At 47.0% G+C, this 25,786-nt stretch overlaps 1 protein-coding gene across 1 annotated transcript in view; it reads left to right on the top strand.

The window, feature by feature from the left end:
• ANKRD11 (ankyrin repeat domain 11) overlaps positions 1–25,786 on the top strand; it is a 111,911-nt gene that overhangs the window by 72,974 nt on the left and 13,151 nt on the right. Inside the window, exons 3-8 of the mRNA XM_032231194.1 lie at positions 5,388–5,532; positions 10,532–10,670; positions 22,572–22,742; positions 23,006–23,209; positions 24,271–24,413; positions 24,938–25,085. Of these exons, the coding sequence (XP_032087085.1) occupies positions 5,446–5,532; positions 10,532–10,670; positions 22,572–22,742; positions 23,006–23,209; positions 24,271–24,413; positions 24,938–25,085 (892 nt within the window). The 5' untranslated portion in view covers positions 5,388–5,445. The remainder of the gene's footprint in view (positions 1–5,387; positions 5,533–10,531; positions 10,671–22,571; positions 22,743–23,005; positions 23,210–24,270; positions 24,414–24,937; positions 25,086–25,786) is intronic.

The following is a 25,786-nucleotide window of genomic DNA, read 5'->3' as shown; positions in this document are numbered from 1 at the left end:
AGAGCTAAAATGCCTGGAGATGTTGCAGCAGCTTGTAATGACTTGTTTGTGGCATGCATTATTTCAAACTTTACCTACTTTATTTGGCTTTACCTTACTTTAATAGGCTTTTCATCACAGAGGATCCAGAGTAGTTTCAAAAAGTCTTGAAACCACACAAAGGCAACAGGGCTTAACAGTACCATAAACATTGAACACAAAGCTCATTTTAAAACAAACAATATTCAAACTTCAAGGCCGCTCACTTCCACAAATGCTGGAGTGAACACATAGACCTCAGCTGGCCTCAGCCCCCATTCCTCTCCAGCCGCGGAAGAGCCGCTGCTCAGAGAAAGGGGGGGCTTTTCGGACGTTTTCACAACCTTTCGCATTTTATATATGGGGGGGGGAGGAAATACACAGCCCAGCCCCCCCCCCTAGAAACATGCCCTGTTCCAAGTCCGCAGCTGCCTTTCAGCCGCAAAGAGCCCTGAGTGGCAGGAGACCCTGCCCGTCTCCCAGAGGGCAAAGCAGGGGAAGCCGGAGGGAGGGAGGAGCAGCCATCGCTGGGTGGGACCTTCCGGCTCCCCACAGAGCCCCCTCCCATCCCTCTTCCCACCCTCCCTTAAGGGGCTGCTGCATTTCTCTACATTTTCGCACCCAGAGACGTTTACCCTGCATAGGAAGAAGGAGAAAAACCATCCCTCTCTTTAAAAAAAAAAAGAAAAAGCTTGATGAAAGTCCTGACGTTTAAACTCCTCAGCTGCCCTTTGGTTGAATCCTCCTTCTGAACTCCCCAGGGCAGCTCCTGTTGGGCAGGTGGAGGTGGTGGCTCCTGCGGGTGGCCAGAGGGCCATGCAGACTGCCTGGCGTGGCCTTCCTGCTTATTTCCAGGTCAGGGCAGACTTTGCTTGCGTGTGAGCCTCCCCTTCTCCTTAGTCTACATCTGCCTAACCACAATAGGGTTTCCCAGATTGAAAGTCAGTGGTGATTTATAGGCTGCTTTGTCTCGGGAGGGTTTCTCCCTCCCCCTCAATCCCTTACGCTCTTTCCCCCCAAAGAGGAGGAACTTCGTCAACTGGTTGAGGAAAATGACTCCAAGATGGGAAGGGTTATGATTTCAGGTTGAAGAGGTAGTGGTACCTAGGCAGGGCTCGGTGGAGTCCGGTTGCACATGCTTAGCTGTTCGCCAGAAAGAGGGGTCTTGTTGTTTGTTGTTGCTGAGAATAATTGGAGGATGATATAGTATGTTTCCAAGCCTATTTAGGTGTCCATAGAGACAAAACTGCTTGGACAAGACTTTAGTTGAGCTGTCTTGTTTTCTAAATAATATTCTGCATAGAAAGCAGACTCCTAGTTCAGGAAAGTAGATGGGTCAGAAATTCCAGCTGACCATTTTTACAAGACAAGACTTTAAAAAATGGAACGTAGAGGCCATTCTCCCCCCTGGTAGAGGGCTGGTTCAAAGTGTGTAACTGTAACTCTTCTCTTTCCCCCACCTCAGACTCCTGAACAATGTGCTGTAAAACAAAATGGAGATTTCAGGCACTGCTGGTAATTGTTGTGCAAATATAATACTCCCTCCAAGCTGCTAAATAGGCCAGTGCTCTGTTTACACGAGGAGGCAGCCAGCTTTCCAAGTGTAATGAGTCAGCTCCATGAACAGAAGGGGTGTGGAATTAATCTGGCATCCGTCTGGCTTGCTCTCAGAAAACCAGGTTTTCAACCTCCCTGCAAAATAGGTAGATACGATATAGCCTAACTACAAATGGCTCTCTTGCTCTCCAGGACAAGCAAGCAATCCAGCCCCCCCCCCCCCAGCCTAATTGAACCGAATGCATGGCCAAATGTCCTTCGTGGCTTCATTTTGAACTGGACTATCCATTTGGAGGAATATATTCAGAAAGGATTGAATGTCCAAGCTCCCCTTTCCCACAGGCTGTTTTTTTTTATCTTACCTTAAGTGCTTGGCTCAAGGAAATGAGGATGCCTGCTGATGTCACACACAAACTCTGTCTGAATAAGGGACTGTTGGCTTGATTATTTTGGGGGGGCTGGCTAATTGTGTCAGCCATCACAAAATGAGGGTGGAGATGATGATGCAATACATGCCCCATGCTTATTGTGAGCCCAGACCTAACCTCCCCCACCCCCACGGATTTGACAATCGACTGTAAATTTTGAAGGATCTCTGGCAGTGCTTCTCAACCCTGGCAACTGGAAGACGTGTGGACTTCAACTCCCAGCTTTGCTGGCTAGGGAATTCTGGGAGTTGAAGTCCACACGTCTTCCAGTTGCCAAGGTTGAGAAACATTGATCTATGTGGTTTTAAGGTAAAGGTTCTCCCTTGCACATATGTGGTAGTTGTTCCCATCTCTAAGGGACAGGGCTCATCTCTGTTTCAAAGCCGAAGAGCCAGCGCTGTCTGAAGACATCTCCGTGATCATGTGCCAGCATGACTAAACGCTAAAGGTGCACAGAACACTGTTACTGTCTCTATTTTTCTACTTGCATTTTTTACGTGCTTTCAAACTGCTGGGTTGGCAGAAGCTGGGACAAGTAACAGGAGCTCACTCCATTACACGGTGCTAGGGATTCGAACCGCTGAACTGCCGACCTTTCTGATTGGCATGCTAAGTGTCTTAGCCACTGAGCCATCGCATCCCCTATGCTCCCTATCTCCATATGAGATTTTAAAGAAGCAATTTCTGAAGAAAGGGAGCTTGGTTGAAGCTTTAGGATTTGAAGATGTTTTAATGGGGCTTATGTTTGAAAAATGAGCATTTTGAAAAGAAGAAAAGGCACATCACCTTTGTCCTATGCAGGAATAGTTGGGGCCTTAACTAACCATTAAGAGTTGCCAAACTGGATGATAGTTACTAAATGAGTATATTCTGAGTGTAGCACTACAGGGCATGTATCTCTGTTTAGTGGGGTAAAAGCAATCGTATTTTGACTTGCAAGATTGCCTCTACAGTAGAAATCCTGTCCTTTAATGGTCTAAACCTGCTTGGGGTAAAATTTGATTTTGGTTTGTTGGTGGCATACTAGCCAAAATGTGCCCAAACTGGGGAGTCCCGTCCTCAGTGCTAACAGGGAATGTTGCATTTGCCCATTGATGCGGTTAATCTGTCAGTGTGGTCTCCTCCTCTAGCTTCCTAAAAAGGATCGTATGATAGCCACGATGGGCAGCCAATGTTAATAGAGTGGAAGATGATCATAGCATATAGAAGACGGCCCCTTGCCATGTGAGAGGCGTAAATCACAAGCAGTATAAATTAATAAGGGAAAGGAAAAGTAGAGGCAGTGTATAAGGAAGGTACTTAGTGTACAAGAGGCAACGAGGAGCAAAAATTGGGAAATGGAAAGGCTCTTATATGAGTGAAGGGTGTGCAGGCTAGATTTTTGTTCTTTAGCAGGAAAGGATGTAAAGGTCTGCTTGGTCGCTAATGCATTTGTTAAAAAACACCTAAGGAATGTACCTGTGACACTTGTGTCTTTTTGAAGCATGCAATGCTGTTATTGTTGACTGAAACCCCAGGTGTTCTGGATGTATTAAGAGGCTGAGAGGCCCTAACCATTGTAGCTCTTCCCAAGTACAAACGGTCCCCGAAGATCTGTTGATTAGCACCAACTATAGAATAGTTTGCAAACTGCTTTGATCTCTTCCATTTCCGCTTTTGAGTCTTGTCATCGATGTTTAAGTTGAATCCCATTTGCTTTCCTTAAACCTTCATCATTTATATGGCATCAGTATTTATGCTTCACAGGTCAAAGGACTCGCCAATCCAACGAAAAGAAGCGGGTCCATTTGATACCTGCATACAGGAAGGGAAATTATGTGATGCATATTTTCTGGCATCATTTTTTATACTTTCTTTTGGCTGGAGTCTATTGTTGGCCGGATTGTATTTTAAATGAATATATCTTGTCTTTTCAACTGGCTTTCAAGGCTGATATTAGAAACAAAGGATTATTGGGGATTTATCTACTTAATATTTTAGTGTTGGCTTTAGTGTCCAAGATACTTGTAATTCAGAGCTGTAAACGCTAGAAAAGGTCAGAAACCTGTAAATAGAGCAGGCCAGATATCTGGCTGAATAAAAGAAATTCAGATAACTTGCCCTGCAACTTAATGTGTTACTCACCCATGCTGTAAATGAAATTTCAGCTGCTTTCATTATAGAACATCCCACTGTCACAATTCAGTAAAATAGAAGAAAATGATGGTAATTATAACTTAGTGTAACTTGTTTCCAAGATATGGATTTAGGATTTTTTTGCCTTGAACTCTTATTGTGTGGCTTATTTTGTGCTCAGTAACTGGACCTCAAAGCAATGAGAAAGCTGTTGTGTTTTTCATGGAGCTCTTACTGTAAAGAGAATCGATTTGAGCCTGGGGTACGTCTCTCCCTGTAAAAAATTCAAGATTCCTTAGAGAAAAGAATGTTTTTTTTTAATTCACCTCCTTTCCCCAACCCAGCTCTCATTAGTCACGGTACTAGAGTCTCCCTGCTCCTGAACAGCTTCTTTCAGTTGGATTGGAAAGCTGCATACATTTAGCCAAATTATGGGATATGGCAACTCTCTCTGTGTGGCAGGTAGGGAGGGAAGCCTCCTTCGGTGCTCTGCCTGTCTCCTTTGATTAAAACAAAGCCGCCTTCCCCGATCCATGTGGTTGAACTCTATAGTGGCTGTAAAGTCTGTTGGAGATAGGTTACAGTGTTTACTACTACTATTACTACTGTTGCTACTATCTGCTGCAAAATTCAGTTGTTTTTTTTAATCTTGTAACCAAGCAACTCACAGCATGGGTAACAAAGCTTTGTTCTGTGCTTGTGAATTGTGCTTCGCCTGAACTTATAGGACACATACATACATACATACATACAGTAACCCCTTGTCTCAGTTGTGTGAAAAACGTTGGGTGCTGCCTTTATAGTTTCCCATCTTCGCTTCCTTCTGGCAGCGGTTTGATATCAGAAGCAAATTTCTTTGGCAATTTACCATTTGCTATAAATTGCTTTATGTGACACTCCCATGAGCAACAGGAGAATGCAATTTAATTGCATCAGGCATATGAACACAAGCAATTACGGTTTGATGGAAAAGTAGGTGCATGTTTGCATGCACATGTATGCAGATTTAAAAAAAAAAAGTTTATCCCTCTAAGGAATCCAGCAAAATTGTCCTTCGGAGCCATTTTCTGCATGCAAAGATCTGCCTCTCAGGTGGCCTTGGGAAGCGCTGCCTGCATTCCTTCGGATGTGAACCGGGGAGGGGGGGTCCCTAGACGGTTCCCATCAGGGCTCCTGCCTTGTCCGGGTCCAGAGAGGCTCAGCCCGGGTCTTCCCCTCCCCCGCCCTTTCCTTGCAGGTCAGGCTCACCTGTGTGTTTCCTTCTTGCAGACAGTTGACGATGAAGCGACGGCAGCATAAATGAAGGACAAGTAAGGAAGGCAGAACGATGCCCAAGGGTGGGTGTTCTAAAACACCACAATCGGACGATTTCTCTCTCAGCAACAACATGGTGGAGAAACAAACGGGGAAAAAGGTAACGCGTCTTTTTCATGTTTTCAGCACTTGGGCAAATTTTGTTGGAAGAACCCCTCCCCTCCCCCGCACCTTCTCCACCTGGCAGCAGCCACTTACCTGCAGCAGCCACTTACCAGCCTGCTGATGAGCCTCCTCTTTCCGACTGCATCACTTGGTGATGGAAATTCTCCAGCAGGAATCCAAGGACTCTACCTGACTAGAGCTGCAGATGATAAAATAGGTGTTGCTGCAGCTGTTTTTCTTCCCAGCCATGCAGGGAAATCTCTTGAAGATGCAGGTGTGACTTGCAGTTCTTAGGAATGCTGGGAAATGTCATCTCCAGAATGTGATTTCCGCTGCTTTCCCTTGTTTCCTCGCAGGGTGGGCGTGACAAGACTTATCAAGAGTAGATCTTCCACGCTTGCCCACCTTTCCTGTTCTCGACCTGTACAAAAGAGCACAGGCTGTGTTCGCAAAGCACCGGGCAAAGCCGATGAATTGGCTGCCAGGAGGGGCACCAGTCCTTCTCTGCTTCCTAGCTATCTGCACTGCCCTGTGCCGGAACCATGGCTGAGGGGGGAAAGGCTTCTCGGGATTGCCGTGCGTGCACTTCTGGAGCGCAGCCTTTAACTTGTCTTGTGTTTGTCAACACTTCCCAAAGGCTTCGCTCTGCTTGACTCTGCTGGCTTGGGAGGGGCCCAGGAGAATCCCATTCCAAGCCTTGGCCAGAAACCAATGTGAGACTGGTGTTAAACTCAGTGTGCCTTGTGGGATGAGCAATTGGTGAAGCATGGCTTCCCCTCAAAGCGAGCGGGAGAGAAAATAGTGTGTTCATGATTGACTGAAAACCCATCAGTTCCCCCCCAAGTTATCTGGCCTTTTCTCTAGATATTCCTCTCTAGCATGTCGCACTCAGCCAATTGGAAGCTGTTGTCCTTGCAGCAAAAACCTGCCGGATTGTGTGAATTTTGATTTTTGTTTCACAGAATTTAACGTATGTATCACCTAGGCTTTGATAAACAAGCTAGCAGGAGAAATATCTGCACAGTTTCTCACCACTGCTGTTTTCCATCTGCTTTATTAAATCAGAAAACTGAAATCTTTCTTTGTAATATGAGTTAAAAGGGGTGGAGATGTTGCTAGTTCTCAGAAAGGCCGTAGGACTTTATAACGTGATGGAAGCATTTGGGCCCTATTCCAACTTCCATTTCCATCATCTTACATCCACAACCTGATTAGCTATAAGGGATGCTGGGGATTGTAGTCCCTTTGCTAAGTAAAAGGGCCTGCCTTCCTTCCTTCCTTCCTTCCTTCCTTCCTCATGATAATTGTAAACGGCAGTCACAATTGTTTTGGTGGAACTGTTTAACCGGGAGTTAAGCTTTCTTTATCTCGTTCTGCAGAGTTTTGGGCAATGAGTATATCTTTTTTTTCAGATATAAAATAAAACTTTATATGGTTGAAGTCCAAAAAAGCCGGACTAGATTATCTGCCCTCATGGTTGGGGTCATATTGTCACCTGTTTAATACTATCCCAAAGGTGTCTGCAGAATGAATAATTCATCAAAATGGTGAAATAGGTGTTTTGCGTAAGCTGTGCCCTTTTTTGCATATGTGTGTGTGTGTATCAAACATTACAATGCTGCTGGTGCCTAAAAGATATACAAGCCTTAACCATTGATACTATTTTTAATTGTTAGCCACCCAAAGTTATATATATGGGATAGGTAGCATGTACATTTCATTGATTGATTGTGGGAATGAGACTCCCTCTAACATGAGGTTCAATTTACCCATAAAGAATTAATTTTTCTTGATAGATCTCCCTACTTTTTCCATAAATTATTTAATCTCTTTTCAAAGTCTGCTAAATTAGTGGATGTTACCACATCCATTATTGAAATGTAGATAATAGTTTGCCATGCTATCCTTTTAAAAATATTTATTTCAAAAGAATACCCTGGCAAACTTGCTTCCACGAACTATGGTTTCATTAAGTGGAGAAAATAGAAGATAGGATGAGTAATTTTGATTTTAGAAAGGGTTCAGTGTAATTTGTTTCCCAAGATATTGAGAGCATGAGGAATTTTCACTCACTGAAAGCCATTTTTAAACAACCGCAGTTTGGGGATTGTGATTTTGGATATGTATATTTAGCACAACTGTTCTTGTTGCTGGCATTCTGTGATTCTTAGCCTGGAGCTTTTTAAATTTAGAGTAACAGTTGGAAGGGACCTTAAAGGTCTTCTAGTCCAATCCCCTGCTTAGGCAGGAAACCCTACACCGCTTCAGACAAGTGGAAATCCAACATCTTAAAAACGTCCAGTGTTGAAGCATTCACAACTTCTGGAGGCAAGTTATTCTCACTGTCAGGAAATTTCTCCTCAGTTCTAAGTTGCTTCTCTCCTTGATTAGTTTCCACCCATTGCTTCTTGTCTTGCCTTCAGGTGCTTTGGAGAATAGCTTGACTCCCTCTTCTTTGGGGCAACCCCTGAGATATTGGAAGGCTGCTCTCCTGTCTCCCGCAGTCCTTCTTTTCATGAAACTAGACACGCCCAGTTCCTGCAATTGTTCTTCATGTGTTTTAGTCTCCAGTCCCCTAATCCTCTTTCTTGCTCTTCTCTGCCCTCTTTGTGTTATTAATTTATGAAATCATGGCTTTGGGTATTTAATTTTGGGGTATATATGCCCATCCTTGGGCTTTAATGACATATCAATCTCTATTCTAAGGCAGCGTAGAAGCATTTTCAAATCAGCTGATTGGGTCACCTGACCCTCAGGAAAAACATACTTAGAAAACATTAAGTAGTAAATAATTCCTGAGGATACCTGATGGTTATTGGGCACTCTGCTTCCCAAACTTTTTGTATGGTAGCGTTTATCCCTGATGTGTTTCTGAAGCTGTTGACTTAAGTGTTTGAGCCACAAGTTTTCTTTTAAAAAAAGCAACACCTCCAGGTAACTGATCTAGATACCTAGTTCATTATAACAAGATGCCTCTAACCTAATGAGGTTTTTAAGGCCTCCAAAATAGCAGCCTGCTTGCAATCCAGAGTGAGTCAATAAATCAGGATTAAAAAACACACACAAGCATTTGTAATGTGCTTAGTTCAATCTGTTCTGTACAATGGAAGGTGCTGATTTTAACCCTGGGTAATGAACGTATTTTTCTAATTGCACTTCCCAAATGCAAAAATTGGTGTATATTGTTATTGGGAAAATGCAACCCTTCCACTTTGTTTCATTGCTACTGATGTTGATGGGATTTCATCTAAGGGGGAGTCTTGGGGTCGGCCTGGCAGTGGGGTTCACAGTTTCTCTCTGGATCAGAGAGCTGCTATGTAGCCCGCAAGCCCAGCCCTCCCGGGGGCTCTTCAGTGCTCGCCCTGTTAGCTGAACCCCCAGGAGTTCTGCTTTGGTAGCACGAGGCAGAAGTGGCTTATTTTCCCAGGCATTTTAATAAACTTCTTGATTTTTTTTTTAAAAATGCCTCCTTTTTAAATAGTTGTTTCATTTTATTATGGCTTTTTTGTTTTGATATTATGAATTTTAGTAGTAGTGTTTGAATATTTTTGTTTTAAATATTCGTCTGAGCGTAGTTTGTTGTAAGCTGTCCTGAGAAAACATGGCTTTAAACAAAACAACAAATTTAAAAGCAATCCCTGTTCAGGCCCACTTCATCTCTGCAAGGACCCAGCTCAAAAGCCCGAAGGCCCAGCGCAGACTGTCAACTTCAGCTGTTTCTGTTTCTTGTATAACCAAAATAAACCTCCTGTTTATTTTGAATTTGTGTAAAATGTAGTTGGAATAGTTGGCCAGTAGTTACACTGATAAACACAAGCCTTGATGTAGAAAATGTGTAGTAAGGGCACCTGATAATCAGGCAGTGTTCAAAATAACCCCAGTCCACAGCCAGGAACAGGGTAGCTGAGCCATTTCGAACAGCCCACCTAGAGCCATAGAGGATCAGTACAGATTTAGAACCGGGCACTTGTGCGCATGCAAACGTCAAACTTATTTTTTAAACGCATATATCCCCTTCCTTTTTGGTTACTTTAGACATGCACAGATGGGCTGTTGTGCAGGATTAGATACCATTTTAAAAGGTAACCCTTAGATCAGGGGTGTCAAACTCAATTTCATTGAGGGCCACATCAGGGTTATGTTTGGCCTGTGGGGGGCAGAGTGGGTGTGGCCAGTTGGATTTCACTCATGTTGGGGGCGCCTATGGCAGTCTTGAGGGCTCTGCCAGCAAAAACAAGCTCCGTTTCCGGCTGCGACGGCTTCCCGCAACCCCCCGCCAGCGAAAATGGAGCTTGGGAGGGCTGAGTCACTATGGGCCAGTCCCTCACGGTTTCCAGGGTGGCCCCCGGGCCAGATCCACACACTCTTAAATCAGGGCCTTGAGTTTGACACCCCTGCATTAGATCATCTACTCAGAGTCCCTGGATTTGCTTCCCTTTCTTCTCACTTGGTCGTGGTGGATCTTGGTAGCCCTGGGGGGCAGAGCTGCAGGTGGTCTGTGGGCAGCGCCCCAGTGCGCTCCAAAGGCCCCTCCTCTGAGATAGCAAGAGAGCTGCCAGACACCTGTGAGAGCCACATTGGGCAGGTGGGGAAACTCCCTCCACCTGGAGGAGGAGGAGGAGGAGGAGGAGGAGGAACAGCGCAAGCAGATCATGCAGACAACCTCTGCCAAAGGAGAGTTCAGCCCCTCACTTCCCATGCATTGAAGGCCTCCCTCTTTCTTCTGTCTGTGCTTTTATGCAGCAGCAGAAGCCCCGTCCGTGGTTAACCCTGTCAGCTTGGCCCAGTCGCCACCGTTTTGAGGCCACTTTGCAAAGGTTGAAGTAAGAGGTGTGACAGCCATCTTGCCGTGAACTTGTGGAATGTGCAGACAAGCGTACCTTTATATTTTGCGGGCAGTAGCTTGAGAGCCACTTTGCTTAAGAAAGCCAGCCTTGCTGATATCAAATATGGGGGCTTTTGTGAAAATTCTGATTTTCCTGTCTCTTTTCCAGGATAAAGATAAAGTTTCTCTAACCAAGACTCCAAAATTGGACCGGAGTGATGGTGGCAAAGAAGTGAAGGAGAGAGCTACAAAAAGGAAATTACCTTTCACTGTTGGAACAAATGGAGATCAAAAAGATTCAGATACAGGCAAGAATATACCATTTATATTATTTAGAACTGGTCTGAAAGTTGAGTGGTTTTAGACAAAGGTCAAGCCTCTAAAAAGAATGCGGAAAAAGACATTTCACAGCAAATCTGCACCCATTTTGATAGGCGTTTATTCTTGATGCAGGCCCCTTTTAATCCTCTCTGAAATCTTCTTTTTTGGCATTTTTCTAGTCTGTCAATTGGTATCTTTTCAGGAGTGCCAAAAAATTAAGCTATGCTGTTTCTGAGGTAAAACATATAATCATCAGATTATCGTTTTACAAGCACAATCTCTCTGCCCACCTACCTTTTTAGCCCTTTGTGCTGAATATCCATACGTAAATGGTGAAATGAGTGCGGTGTGTAGATTGTCACCTGTTTTATTCTGTCACACGCGGAGAAGCCACAGTTGGCCCTGAGCACCGTTCAGTAGCTAAATGTGTCCCACAGACGGCAGCTTGGCTTCCCATAATGCAGCACCCCCTTCATTGGAATGTAGCTGCCTGCCTGCCTCTGTCGAATTTCCACAGCTCTCCCCGGTGCAAAATCTGCTGCGAAGGCTATCAAAAGCGAGAGTGGAAAGGCTTCCCTGGTTGGTGTTTTGGTCTGGTTTTCCTCTGGGTCCCCCTGAACTAAGAAGAAAAGGCCTTTGCTTTTTTGAATCCCCCTGGCTCAGGAAGTGGCAGTGGGAATGCCGAACCGTATCTGTGGCAACATAAAAAAAGAAATGGAGATGAAGTTTGGCTCTTTGAGGATAGCAACCCAGCGCCTGGTTGAGTCTGGGTAGAGGATTACTGTGGTGTTGCATCCTTTTCGTTATGTGATTCAGTGGTTCCCAAACTTGGGAACTTTAAGACTTGTGGACTTCAACTCCGAGAATTCTCCAGCCAGCTCTGCTGGCTGGAGAATTCTGGGAGTTGAAGTCCACAAGTCTTAAAGTTGCCAAGTTTGGGAACCACTGATGTAATTAGTTAGAAGGTTGTCATCTCACAGGAAACATCCTTAAATATTCACCCAAATCCTAAACTGCTTGTGCTTTTAGGCAATGGTATCTGTTGCTTGTTTTTGTTGTTTTTGATTGCATGGCTAGAAATTTCACCACAACTTTAATGGCTTCTGAAATATGGTTTTGCAGGCTGAGGAGCCGTTGCTGGATTTCACTCTGAGTGGTGATGATGATGATATTAGTGCTCATTTTGGGGTCACCTATGTAAGAACTCCTCGTTCAGCTGACTGCTTTGTTCTATATAATTCTAATTCCGTTCTAATAATTCTAATACTCACGCAGGCCAAGGCAGGAGTAGTAAGAGGTATCTGGCAAGACGGAATGAAAGATAATTTCTCTTTCCTGACCCCTGAGTATTGCGCTTCGTAGGTTACTGTGCTTTTACATTTCCCAGCAGTCTTCAAAATCGGCTAGAAATAACTGGCTTGTTCTTCCCTGCCAGCTTATTCTGCATATGGTGATATCTGCTACATCCAGGACAGAATGAAGCAAAAAAATAATAAAGTAATCAGAGGCTGCGAACGTATTTTAGAAATTCTCTTCCTTCTGCAGCCTCCAGCAACTTTTCTGCCTGTACTGAAGAGAAGGCCTGGAGCTCTTCCAGGTCCACCATGGGTACCCTTTGTGCTTTGAATCCGGTAAGGGAGAGGCCTTATCAGCAGAAGGAGGCGGCCCTGCCTGTGAGGAGAGCCGGCAGGCGGGCAGGCGGGCGGGCGGCTGGGTGGGGAGGGGACCTCCGCAGCCGTTCCTCAGCAGAAGCTGCTTCCCCGGATTCAGCATCAACTCTGGTGGGCCGCTGCTTTTCTTGGCTTCTGGCTGAGTCAGAGAGCTGCCCAGAAGATGCCAGAAAACTCTGGCTTGATTCGTGGGCTTTCTTCCTGTAAAGGCGTATCGTGTCCTGCGGTTTGCTTGCTTTTTTGCTCTCTTGTTTTGGGAAGGCTTGCAGATGGCTGACAGACTCCTCAAGCCCTCGGAAGCGCTCAGGCACCTCAAGTGGGTGGGGGGCTGTCCAGGCCACCGGAGAAGGTGACCGTGGTTTCAGAGGGGGGCAATGTTCAGACGGGAAGCAGCGGGCAGTGGTGCTTCAGATCCAGCATATGGTCCCACTCTCCGCAACGGCTGGTTTCTCTTCAAGACACCGGGCCTTTTCCTAGGCTGGCACAGCGGCCCCCGGGCTGAAGAAATTGGCGGTTGAAAAGGTGGCCGCAGGGCTGTGACAAATCCTCCTCCTCCTCTGTTATCCGCTTCTTTGTGCCTCAGCTCCACTGGTTGCTGGACCCGCCTGGCTTCCACGTGAACCCCAGAAAAACAGCCGTGTTTGTAATCGCACGTCTCGAAGTGTCTCCTCCTGTTTGGGAAAACTGGCCTTTTGCCCCAATATATTCGGTAGTCTTAAAGCGGAGGCTGGGCAACCCCAGAGTCATCTTTCATAGCCGCGAGGGCAGCAGCCAAGGGCTTGTCCAAAAGTTGCCACTCAGTTCAAAGTTTTAATGTAACAGAGCAAGAAAGGGACATTAATTAATTCATTTATTTAATTATTTTCTCTTTATTTAAGTTCTACCTACTCTTTTGTCACCACATCTCCTTACACACGCACACACACACACACACACACACGCCAGAGGTAGTATTCAGCAAGTTCTGACCAGTTCTGGAGAACCGGTAGCAGAAATTTTGAGAACCAGTGACTGGCTCCGCCCCCATCTATTCTCTGCCAGCTGATTGGGAGGGAATGGGGATTTTGCAGTATCCTTCCCCTGCCACGCCCACCAAGCCACGCCCACAGAACCAATAGTAAAAAAAAATGAATCTCACCACTGACCACTCACCAATGTTCAGACACACCCCTAACCATTATACTATTCAAAAGCTACATTTGGCCCAAGCCTCCAGAAAAGTTATGCACTTCAAATCCAGCAAAACTGAATAGATTTCCTAAATGAATGAGAAAAGCTGGAGTTGTGGAGCAGCAAATGAAAAACTTTTCCTAGACGCCTTAGAAATACTTTCTTTCTTGCAATGTAAAAGCTCTTTTCAGAGACACAAGGCAGGAAATGACGTGTTCCGCTGGTGATTTGCAGAATGCGCTGTCTCTATTTTTGTCCCACCTTTGCTTCAGAAGGACAAAACCGTCATGTTACGTCCACGAAAACGTTGGTTTTCATATCTCCTAAAATGGGAAGCGCCAAGGAATTCAGCCTAAGCCGGCTAGGAAGGTTATTACACCTACTTAACACTATGAAAACTCCTTAGTTTTTCATTAATAAAATAGAGGCATTTCAATTTTATGATGTTCTTTTGCTTTCCAGAATGTCTAGACCAGTGTTTCTCAACCTTGGCAACTCGAAGATGTCCGGATTTCAACTCCCAGAATTCCCCAGCCAGCTGGCTGGGGAATTCTGGGAGTTGAAGTCCGGACATCTTCAAGTTGCCAAGGTTGAGAAACACTGGTCTAGAAGCTGCTAATGCATACATAAAGCATCAGTTTAACAGCCTGTTGAAAGAGGGGGGGGGGGCTTTTCCCTATTTGGAAATCAAAAGAATATCCGAGAGGAAGGGCATTCTGGGTGCCAGCCTCAAGGGCTCTTCAAGGACCCTTGATTTCTCCCACTGCTCCCCCAATAAGGAAGGGTTGGCTGGGCAGGAAGCATCACCTCTGTTCTGAGTGCCCCGGGGTTTCTCCCCTACCCGGCCAGCTTTCCACCACCACCTTCCCTGCCCTGTTCACCTCTGGCCTGCCCAGCCTCTGTCCCTCCCTCCCTGGCTGATGCCATTCCTCTCGCCTGATCTTTACACGCCTTTCTCCTTCACCTGGAACTGGAAGGGACGTGAGCACAGAAGAATATTCATTGTTTAAGGAAGGCAGCAAGTGCTGACCGGACTGCATGAACAAATGGAGAGGTTATAATAACTGTAGGAGCCGCCCAGCCAAAACTCCTGTTGTCCCGTGCACCAAATATTTGCCAAACTGGGTAACTCTGTTAAACCAAGGGTTTGCTCTAAATTGATTTTCCAGAGTGATGGGGGTTTGCTGATCATTACAGTGGAAGAATATAAAAAGCTGTTATGAAGGTTGTGGCCTGAAAAACTAAAAAGAGAAGGCAAAAGCTAAGCCAGGAAGAATTTCATTTGCTAACGAGTGTGTTGCAGCCCTTGCTTTGCTACTGAATACCTGGGCCATTTTTTTCTAGTGTGTTTACCTCTTACTTTCCATATCGATTATTATTGGATGATCTCTGAGAAATTGCCTGTTTCTGTTTGTCTCAAGCCAGAGTTCAGCTTCAGCGTTCTTAAGAGTTGGCCGCTCTTGAGAATTTGTGGAGACGGAAAAAGGGAGATGCATACCAAGCCCACCCTCTGAGTGGGGGAGGGGCTCCGTGGCCCAAAGAAAGAAAGACCGGGCCTTTGGGGAGGGGGAGGGGGCGCTTGGGGCCTTTTCCCTCAGGGCAGAGGAGGAAATGCTCTTTTGGGGAAGTTGGCCATTTGGAGCAGAGCAGAAGGCAGCACTTGTTCTCCGGCACAAGAGTTTGCAGTCGGTGCTCCTAGGTAAGATCAGCGTCTGGAGCGAAACCTCTGGAGGAGGAAACCTTCAGAAAGCAAAATAGCAAAATGTGCCAATCTGGCCAAGGGCCGGCCGTGCTTGGTTAGAGGTTGATCATTAACCCTCCTTCCCAACTGTCCTTCCAGCAGCTGCAGATTCCGCCCAGGCCTTAAGCTGCTCTCTTTGAAACTGTCCAGCTGCTCCCATCTCCCACCCCCCTTTCACCCTTTAGCCCGTATTCTGCAGCTTCTCTGGGGATTCCTGTTTCAAGCGTAAGGTTTGCCAAAGGTGCCCGTTCGTTCGGTGTGTGCTTTTCAAAAGCCCACAGAGTTGCGCCTGGGACTGAATTGAACATGCAGGCAGGGAGGTGAGGAAAAATGGGCAGGGATGGAGAAGCTTCCAGCTCACCTTGGAACCACTCGCTACGGGACAAGAGTTACACAAACGTCGAAGAAAGAGTCAACTAGAACCATTAAAGGAGGCCAAAGGAGAACAAAATAAAATGTGAATGACAGAAATTAAAAATTATTTTAAATAATTAAATTGGATTGTTGAAATTGTCCTGAAATGAATTGTCCCATTCCGATCAACATGAACGTGGCCTGTTCTGCTTGGGGTGGGGGCTTAACGTGGCTTGTTTTCTGAACCAAGGTTTGTAATTTGGGAGGGTAGAGATAGATGGTAACTATGTCTGCAATAGCTGCAGATAAGAGAGGAGGTTGCTTCTTTAGATAGCTTTTCTTCCTTTCCTCTTTTGCTGCCTTTCATTTTTTATATAGTTTTCTTTTGTCTTCTTTTATAGTTCTGTAATTTTGTGTAAAATTCTCTTTGTATGTATGTATGTATGTATGTATGTATGTATGTATGTATGTATAAACATGGTTTGCTTCTGTTCTGCTAACTGTTCTGGAAACATATATACTAGTATGTACTATATACCTAAAATTGGCTTAAAATCTCAATAGCCCAGAAGGCGCCGCCTTCCTCGGATGGTCTCTATGGGGAAGCCTCCCGCCCTGCGAGGCATGTCAGGCTGCGGCTGCCTTCGCTGCACGGGAGGCGTTTGAAGCTTTGCATCCTTGGGGGAAAGTCGGGCAAAGCCGGAGCTGACTCCCTTCCAAAGGGTGAGCTTGGATGCAAAATGGAATCTTACATTTCAGAATTTGGGAATGGCAAAGAAGGAAGCTTCCAAGTCCAGATGGTGAGCGAAACAGCCTTGCTTCTTTTCAGCCTTCAGTGCTGCTGGGTGTCCCTCTTGCCCCAGTTTGGCCCTGTTCTATCCCCCCTCCCGCCCCAGAAGGGAGCATCACGAAAAAAAGGGGGTGAATAAGTGTGTAAGTGTGTAAGTGTGTGTACACATACATATATATCTACATCCATCCATCCATCCATCTATTGCATTTCTTGGTCCTTTCAAATAATAATTAAATGTGTCTTCTAGTCTAAAAGCCTTAGACATCCATGATTGCAGTTACTTTTACAATTAGAAAGTTTCTCTGTGCTTGGTTTTTCTCCTCTAAAAGCAAGGAGCTTATGTGACTATTACATTTGAGAATTTCCCAAGAAATTCTGATGACACAGAAGCCGAATATACGCAATCTAGAGCATTTGTTCTCTGCGACAGGTTTTAAAATAGACTTCAATGTATTAGGAGCAGAAACCTGAAGGAAAGATTTTCAGATATTCACGTTGGTACATAATGCATGGAAAAATACTTTGTCTAGTTGCAAGAGGAACTTGTCTGCCTTCTGGGTGGAAAGATGGGCTATAAATGGAATAATAATGAAGAATAATTAAGTGCATGGGAGCTAATTTCTTCCAGGCCACACAAGCTCATAAAAAGATAATCAAAGCTGACAACAATATTGTTATGCCCTGCCTCCCCTGAGCTTCCCCGCCAAAAGTGAGGTCACGTCTTCATGGCCTCGTCTACCACCCGGCAGGCACCCTCAGGTGTACGGCTACGATGCCCCAGCAACAATATGCTCCTTAAATGAAGCGTCACCCTCTCTGGCTTGAAAAATGCTTTGGAAGGAGGAGGCATGTTGGAGACAACCTGGTTGACTCATCTGAGCAGGCCTTGGTGGCCCTCCGTGCTGATCGCTGCCTGCCTCTCTGATACAGATTAGTGCGTTTGCAATGCTGGGTGAACGAGAGGGATTCTCCTCGCCTTTGACTGAAGTTGCCCCCCCAAAGCTGCTCCGTCTGGCACCTGAAGGGAAAGGGCGGTTTTGTTTCCATCTGTGTTTTTACTGATAGTCATGAGCTGCCCTGAATCATACAAGTCAGGTGGCCATATATCTTCTGTCAGCAAGCGAGCATCTTTGCCTTGTGGATTATAGGTTGAACTGGTTCTTTGGGAAGAGGTTTATTAGTCACTCGCTGGTTAATGGTATGGAGAATCACGAGAAGCAGGTTGCTTGGCTGGTCGAGAAATGTTTTGGTGTGCAGGAGTTTCACTTGTGTGTGTTTTTTCTGGCTGACTTCAGCGTAGTCCACGCAGTCGTTGACTCGGGTGGCCTGTCCTGCCCAGCGCTTTCTTCCTTGTGCTTGGCTTCAAAAAAGGAAAAAGTTAAAAGGTGGTTCTTACCTAGCAACCAAGGAGAATTAATTAAATATTTGAGCCCCCCCCTTTTTTAGGCCACACCCCGTGATGCTGGGTACTTAAGACCAGGCTCCATCACCCACGGACACCAGGCCACAAATGACCCTGCCCTTCCCTGGCTCCGTGGCCCTGAGAAGCTGGCTGTGGGAGGGAAAAGCTGCCTGCTCACCCGGGTCCCCATGGCTTCCTTTCTGAACCAGAAAGAGTCTGACGGGGGTGATGATGATGATGGTGATGTCATTAACACGGCCTCTTCCTTGTTAATAGTTACTCTTGTGAAGAATGTTGACTATTTCTCACTTTTGGAAAGGGATCAAAAGTTATTTTTGTTCTTATGTCCCAATGGGCAACAGGAGGCCTAAGGAAAACAGTTCAGATTTCCTGGCAATGGGTGAATTTGCAGGAACCTGAGCAGGGATAGGAAACACTGCACAAAAGACTTTGAATGGCCACGTTTCTGCTTTTATTTCAGCCATGACAAATAAGTCCAGATTTTGAAAAGCCCATCCAAGCATCCAGAATAGTTTTCGGCAGCGTTTCTTCAAGGAATGTCTTTGTCTCTGCAAAATAGATCCCTTGTTGGTCCAGACTGCTGGTGGGTGAAACCAGGTCCCTGGGGTCGTTTCCTATCCCAGAGAAGTATTTTTTCAGCTGCAGGATCAGAGCGATATTTGGACAACCACTTCTGCATCCATCCGACACACATCCACGTGAGGGCCACGGTCACCTCTGGGCGCCAGTGCTTGAACCCCCTTGAAATTATTGCTGCTTATTTCCGAAGCTGCCGGTTCAGTTTTCTTGAGACAAAATACTGGAAGCGCCTTTCAAGGAGAATGAAATTGGGGCCCCTAGAAAACCGTCCCGCTGAGAAAATCCGTTGGAAGCCCCACGTGGAGCCGGGCTCCCTTCCTCTCTGGGCCTGAAACGGAACGGCCGGGAGTTTTGGGCTGTGGGTTGAAATAATGTCCCTTTTGTAGTCTGCCTATGCAAAGAATGCAGCTTTCCTATATTATCTGATGGGAATGTTGGTCTGTGTTTGTTATAGTTTGCATTGGGATTTTCTACTATGTCTTTTTTTCCTCTGGAGAACAAAATTCCCACATAAACATAAACTGCTTCCACCCTGCCCCCTTTCACGTTTTGGCCCCCCGCTCTGGTCCCCATCCTGGATTTAGTGCATTCTGCTGCTTTCGTACTGGTAGTGCTACTGTTCCCCCCCCCCCCCCCCCGCTTCCTTCCTTGGTGTTGCTTGAAGTCTGTGGCCTTCAACTGGTCGTCTTCCTGCTTTCTCTGCTGCTTTGTGCTAAAGATCCTGCTGCATTTCCTCCCACTCTAAATCTGGGTGTTTTGCACACTCTTGATGGAAGCCTTGTGTTCTCTACAGAAACCGCATCCAGCCAACTCCCGGGACTCTCTCCTGTCCCCTTCCAGGCCCCCTGCAGCATCCACGGCTGCCCAGAACAAGCTGCAGGGTAGGATTCCTCCTTCGAGGCCCGGCTCCCTTTGAGTAAAGCCCACTCCCACACATCTGCACCGGCGTTGTGCCAACGTTTGGCATTCTGGGGTGCGCCAGAGTCCCCCTGGTAGAAGAGCCACTCATTCGATCCTTTCTCCCTCGTTCTGTGTCCCATTTTGCTTTCTTTTTATTGATCTTGCTTTGGCACCTAGAAATTTGTTTCTCTGGAAAGAGGAGCCTTAGGACGGGGGGGGGGGGGGATCTTTCTGCTACACCGGGGAAGCGGATTTGGGAGATCAGCGTCCTGCCTTTCTGGTGTGGCCCTTTGGCCTTTTGTAAGCCACGAGGCGCTTCGTGGTTTTTAAATCTCCTGCGCTGTTAAGAGTCATGGGAGGGCTGCCTTTTCCCTGGCCTCGCTCCTTCTTCCTGCCCTCAGCCTCCTTGCTTCAGGCCTGGGACTTCCTTCCCATTGAGCACAAAAGGGAATATTGGGGGCCAGTTGAAAGGTACCTTCGAATCTCTCCCGCTAGAGTTGCAATCACCAGAGAGGCCTGTTCCACATTAAACTTTTAACAGTGTGAAGCATCTGAGGTATGTGGCTTCAAGGCTCTCCTTTGCCTGGGCCTTGTCTTCCTTTGTTTTTCAAAGAGTAGCTTACTAATAAGCCTTAGTGCTCCCACGAGAGCAGGTTTCATATTTTCAACCCGGTCTCCCCTTCACGGCCTGAGTGGGGCAGGCCAGAGAGGGGAGAGCAGCTGGGGGGGGGGGCAGAATGCCTGCCCTGATGCTGGGCGGTGGGTTCGTGCCTGGGATTGTTCAGGAAACGCCTGCCGAGGGGCGGCTCTGGCGATCAAACTTTGGGTCGGGCACGCGCAGCCCCACAGCCCCTGCATGCCGACCCCTTGTGAAAAGCTTCGTCCACACGGCAGAAGGTCAAGCAGGTTAGGCCGCCTTGGTCAGGTTGCCCAAAGGAATTGGAGAAACGGCTCAGGAAGAAGCCTTAGCAGGTTTTAGAGTTGGGAAGAGCAGAATATACTTTGGAGGAAGAGATTCTGAGGACAGGCGCTTTGCTTCCTTTGGATTAAAAGGTCTGAGGACGCTGTGAGGGGCCTTTCTCAGAGCCCCCCCCCCATAAGACAACCTAGTGCAGAGACGCAGCTGATGGCCTGAGATTTATTTCTGAAGAGGAATTCTCTTCCATCCATCTGGAGGACATTCTAGTAGTGCATTTAATGTGATCCAGTTGGAATCCATTGGCCCGGCTGTTGGGTTAGGAAAAGGAATTCCAAGTCAACTTTGAACTAATTTTCTACTTCAGAAATTTCTGCACTTCTGGAAGCCGTAGAGAAAAGAGGTCAGCAACCTGAACTTTGTTGAGAGAGTTTTTTAGCACACGGCATTTTGTTGTTCTTGGCAAAACTTGGTTCTTGGTTCAGGAAAGGCCTCTCAGCCTCCTTGTGGAGGTTGGAGTAGCAAGCTTTGGGGGAGGGGGAGGCTGTGCCCCCCCTCCCAGTTTCCTGCTCCCCTCCCCCAGCAGAAGCAAGTTTCTTCCTTGTCCCCAATTCTGAAATCTGACCCAGGAGGAGGAGGAGGAGGAGGAGGAGGAAGGCCGAAGCCTCTGCAAGTCTGCCCTGCCCACCCCCTCCTTTCTCCTTCCTGTTTACATACAGACTTGCTTCCAGGCCAACTCCCGGCTTACAGTTACACTCGGCTGACTTGGCCCAAACTTCCTCTGGGCAGCCGGCTTAACCCCTTGACTCCAGGCAGGGCGGAGGCTGCCTTGGAGGAGCCGCTGCGTGTGTGCATGTGTGCGTGTGTCTGTGTGTGCAGGCAGCTCCAGTCTCCTTTGGCCGGGACACACCTTTACGGTTTTGAACCAGGCTGTGTGGTTGTGTGTCAGGGTGGCTTTTCCCAGACCAGGTTGGAGAGAAGAAGGGAGTCCCTGAAGCTGCCCTGAAAGAGGGCTGCGCTCTCCCCATTGATTTTTCCCCTTGGATCCCTGTCCCGGCTCTGCCTGGTTAACGAACTGTGGTCATCCCTTGCAGCTGAGACACAATAGCCCCTCCCTTCTCTTGATTCCGGAGGGACCTCAGGCTTCCCCAGGCCCCCCACGAGGAGGGTTCAACAACGTCATTTGTAATCTGAGAATCTGCGCTGGCCTCTTTTTCTTTGCCTGTAGAATCAGCTATTGTTTATCCACTTTCTAGCATTCCGGATTTACATGGCATCACATGTGGGGGAAATTCCATATTGCTAGCACCGAATTTCAGGTTTCTGGGGGGAAAGTCTCTTCCCCATTCTCCGCCCTAAAGAGCTGTTTCAAATGCTGTCGGTTGTAGTTTTGGAGCTGTGCACAGCTTTTGCAATATCAAATATTGTAAAACTCCCTGGCATCCTGTGATTCCCCTCAAAATGCATCAAAATGTCTTAACATGCAGTGCAGCATAAACCCCTTTGTTTTTATTACTCATTTTTAGTTTGAATATGCCCTGGTTCGTGGCATATTTCTGCCCCTCTGTGGGAACTCCTGTAGGCCGGCTGGTGGCTGTAGGAGAATGCCTCAATTGTACAGCACTTCCTCCTCCTCCTCCTCCTCGCCAGGATGAGGCACCTGGCGAATGTGGGAATGAAAGGGAGCCTTTTGAACGAAAGGGAGTCTTTTGCCGTCTGTGCCAGAGCCTTTAGATCCTCTCTTATCCTCCGGGATTTCCATTCTTTGAAACGGCTGCCAATTCCGACAGAGGTCTTGAGGTGAGAGTCCGCAGGATTCCCTCTCTAGTTGAAACCAGATCTTTCCTGCCTTCTGGATCAGGGAATCTCTAGATTTCACTGATTGTGGAAGTGGAATGCCCCCTGCCAATGGTACGAAGTCACGGGGCTTGGCAGTCGGTTCCCTTTTTCTGGTTTTGGTTGAAAGTGAGACTCCTTTTTTAAAGTCTCAGAATTCACCGGGTACTAAACTGTTTTCTGAGAGTTGGATATTAATAGTAAATGTTTGCACTTTTATTTAAGTAGGAAAATCTTCCCCCGTTCCCCTGCCGTGTTTGTGTTTCAGAGTAGAAGAGAGAGGTCAGGGCCCCCAGACAAAGCTGCACCTGCTCAGATCTAGCGGTTGTGTGTGTGAATCCACTTAGCGCCAGAGAATCTGCTTCCTACCTTGGAACCAGCAGATCTTGGTCCCACTTGTGGAAGTCTTAGTGGAAACTTCCCTGCCTGGAAGAGGAAGAAAGCCAGATCCTTTGGAAAGGATAAACTGTGCCAATGCCTCTCCCTGTGTCTCTTTGGCCCCACAGAAAAGCAGGGTCCCGAGCGGAAGAGGATCAAGAAGGAACCGGCAGCTCGCAAGCCCAGCCTGCTCTTCGGAATGGGGCTTTCGGGGATTCGGGCAGGCTACCCGCTCTCCGAGCGCCAGCAGGTGGCCCTCCTCATGCAGATGACAGCGGAAGAATCTGCCAACAGTCCAGGTGGGCACAGGAGCGGTTCTTCCCCCTCCCCAGAAGCCCTTGGCAAAGGTTGGAAACGGGCAGAGTTGGTGCTGGCGCCTCGTAATTCCTGGTGTCCGAGACGCTTCTCCACAGTGGCCGCTTCCTACAGCAGCTGCCTCACCCCTGACAACTACTTTACTCTCTGCCCCCTCCCCCCCTCCGGCCTGCCTGTAGTTCTCACGCACAGCTCCCCCCAAAGGCCTTAATCGCGCTCCTCTTTGTGTGTCCCGTCCCCCAAACAGTGGATACGACGCCAAAGCACCCCTCTCAGTCTGCAGTTTGTCCGAAGGGGACTCCTAATTCTGCCTCCAAAACCAAAGATAAAGTGAACAAGAGAAATGAACGTGGAGAAACCCGGCTACATCGGGCAGCCATCCGGGGAGACGCCCGGCGGGTCAAAGAGCTGATCATCGAGGGCGCCGATGTCAACGTGAAAGACTTTGCAGGTAACCCCTCTGGATTAGCTGCCCAAAAGCAGACAAGGAAGGCTGGCAGAACGCCAGCAAGCCAACGGAGGCCAAGGTTTAAGTAGACTTTGGATTGAACTACAAAATTAGGAGAACACAACAGCTGGCTCAGATCAAGTGAGGTAAATTCTACACCAAAACCCATGTATGTTGTATAGTTACGCCCCACAACATTATCCTTATAGCGAGGGAGAAAGAGCAAAAAGCCAAAACGATCACACAATACCTTGATTTGGAACGTTTCTCAATAACGTTTGCTCTTCATTTTAAATTTGTTACATATTCAAAGTTGTAGCTGTCTAGTAAAACAATAACATTTTTATCCTCTGAGCTATTTTTGTTTATCTTCTTTCTGGCAGAGTTACCTCCATCTCCCTCCCTCCACCTCACAAGCACACTTTCCACTCATCACTCATTGCATTCCAGGGGCTAAATCCGAGTTTCCTTGGGCAGTAATTTCCATCTGGGCATTTACACGCAGGGCCACTGAGCCGTGAGCAACGCCAGAAATCCTGATTTTTCTCTCTCAACACCTTGTCAAAACTACACCTGAGCAGAAATAGGCAGACATATTTCTCTGATCCTTGCGTTTTTTAATTCACTAAATTTCTGTTGCCTTCCATTCTCCTGGAGAGCAACCAGCTGCAATATATATATATATATATATATATATATATATATATATATATATATATATATATATATATATATATATATTTATATTTATATTTATATTTATATTTATATTTATATTTATATTTATATTTATATTTATATTTATATTTATATTTATATTTATATTTATATTTATATTTATATTTATATTTATATTTATATTTATATTTATATTTATATTACTAACCCAAAAGCCAAGATGGGCTAAGTAATAGACAGGTATCCAGTTTCTCCAGATTTAACCCAGTGCAAATTAGTAACTCTCCCCCAGGCAAGCCGCCCCAATCAATTGATGCGTTGTGTGGGAGAGAGCTGCTCGTGGGAACTAAGTGTCCCATACATGTCACTGATGCGTATTTTTGCAGGCTGGACCGCTTTGCACGAGGCATGCAACCGAGGTTACTACGATGTTGCAAAGCAGCTGCTTGCGGCAGGAGCCGAGGTCAATACCAAGGGTTTGGACGATGACACTCCCCTGCACGATGCAGCCAGCAATGGACACTACAAGGTCAGCTCTTGCTTTCGTTGACGGGCAGGTTCCTCCTCTTTTTCAGGTTGTCCCATGCCACCGACAGAAAGGCTGCCTTCCCAGCTGCTTAAAGACTCCAATGGCCCCTCCCCTTCCATGACTTGTCTCACTGACCCTCCCCGATCTGCCAGGGTGCCCTTATTTCTAGGTCCTGGGAGCGTAGCTGCCTTGTGCTCTTCTGAAGATGAAGGCAGAGCAGCTGGATCAGGGGACAAAGTGTGTAAGCATAAAGGAGGCTTTGACACAGAATCAGACCGAGGCTCCCCGGAGCCTGGGACGGGCCACGCTGAATGGCGGTGGCCCCCAAAGACTTCACAAAGGAGGAGCTGAGGGCTTGAAAGGGTTTTTCTTCTGAGTTGTGACCTACATTCTGCAGACTTCAAGTTGCATTAATATAAGCTGGTAGGGAGACATTTGTGTAGATGATCCAGCTTGAAGTTGGCCTGAATTTGTTTAACCTTCTCTTGGAGAATAGCACCTGATTGAAAGTTTTGTTTTGTTAGGTGGTGAAGTTGTTGTTACATTACGGAGGAAACCCTCAGCAACTTAACAGGAGGGGAGAGACTCCATTGAAAGTAGCCAATTCCCCCACCATGGTGAATCTGCTCTTGGGAAAGGCCACCTATCCTTCCAGTGAAGAAAGCTCCACAGGTAAGGGGTGGCAGGTGGGCTGAAAACCCAGGACCACTGGGAGGGAGGGAGGCAGGGGTAGAAATGGGTCTGGGGAAGGACGGTGGTTGGTGGAATAGAACAAGGCCTGGGGGATCGATCAACATGTGGCTCGACCTCCCCTGACCAGCATTGCCCTCAGGAGGAGTGTCTGTCTGCTGCTGATCCTGGGGTGCGAAAAGGGCCCCCAAAACGTCTGCCTAATGCCCAGGAGGGTCCAGTCCTTCCCTTCCGTGGCCTCGGCCCCAGTTCAGTCACGGCTGGGCTCTTTGGGGCCTGGTGTGCCATTCAAAACATTGGGCCATGCCAGCTTTGACACATGTGTTGCAGGATCTCCGTCACCGCCCTGGTGAGATTGACCTTGATGCTATCCCCCAGTGGTTGCCACGTCCCTGGGTCACCAGGCCTCGAAAGGCTCCCCAGGAAGAATCTGCATCAGTGTGGAATCTGGGCTTTGTAGTTCCCCGTAGAATTGAGAAGAAAGGCAGTTCCGTCGCCCTGCCCAGCAGTCGCAATATGGAGCAGCCTTCCTTTCTTTTGGCCTTCTCTGCCTTGCGGGCTTTTAAGGGGACGGCAGCTCCAGTTCCCAGAATTCTTAGCCAGCCATTCTCAGGCGGAGGGCCGTGCAGGATCAGTTACCTTGGGAGTTACGGCTTGGTGTTGTGTTTCTTACCTGTCTTTCT

The sequence above is a fragment of the Thamnophis elegans genome, chromosome 14 (genome assembly GCF_009769535.1).
Source record: "Thamnophis elegans isolate rThaEle1 chromosome 14, rThaEle1.pri, whole genome shotgun sequence".
Classification (NCBI taxonomy): Eukaryota; Metazoa; Chordata; class Lepidosauria; order Squamata; family Colubridae; genus Thamnophis; species Thamnophis elegans.
The sequence above is the reverse complement of the archived record's forward strand: the minus strand, read 5'-3'. Positions and strand labels throughout refer to the sequence as shown.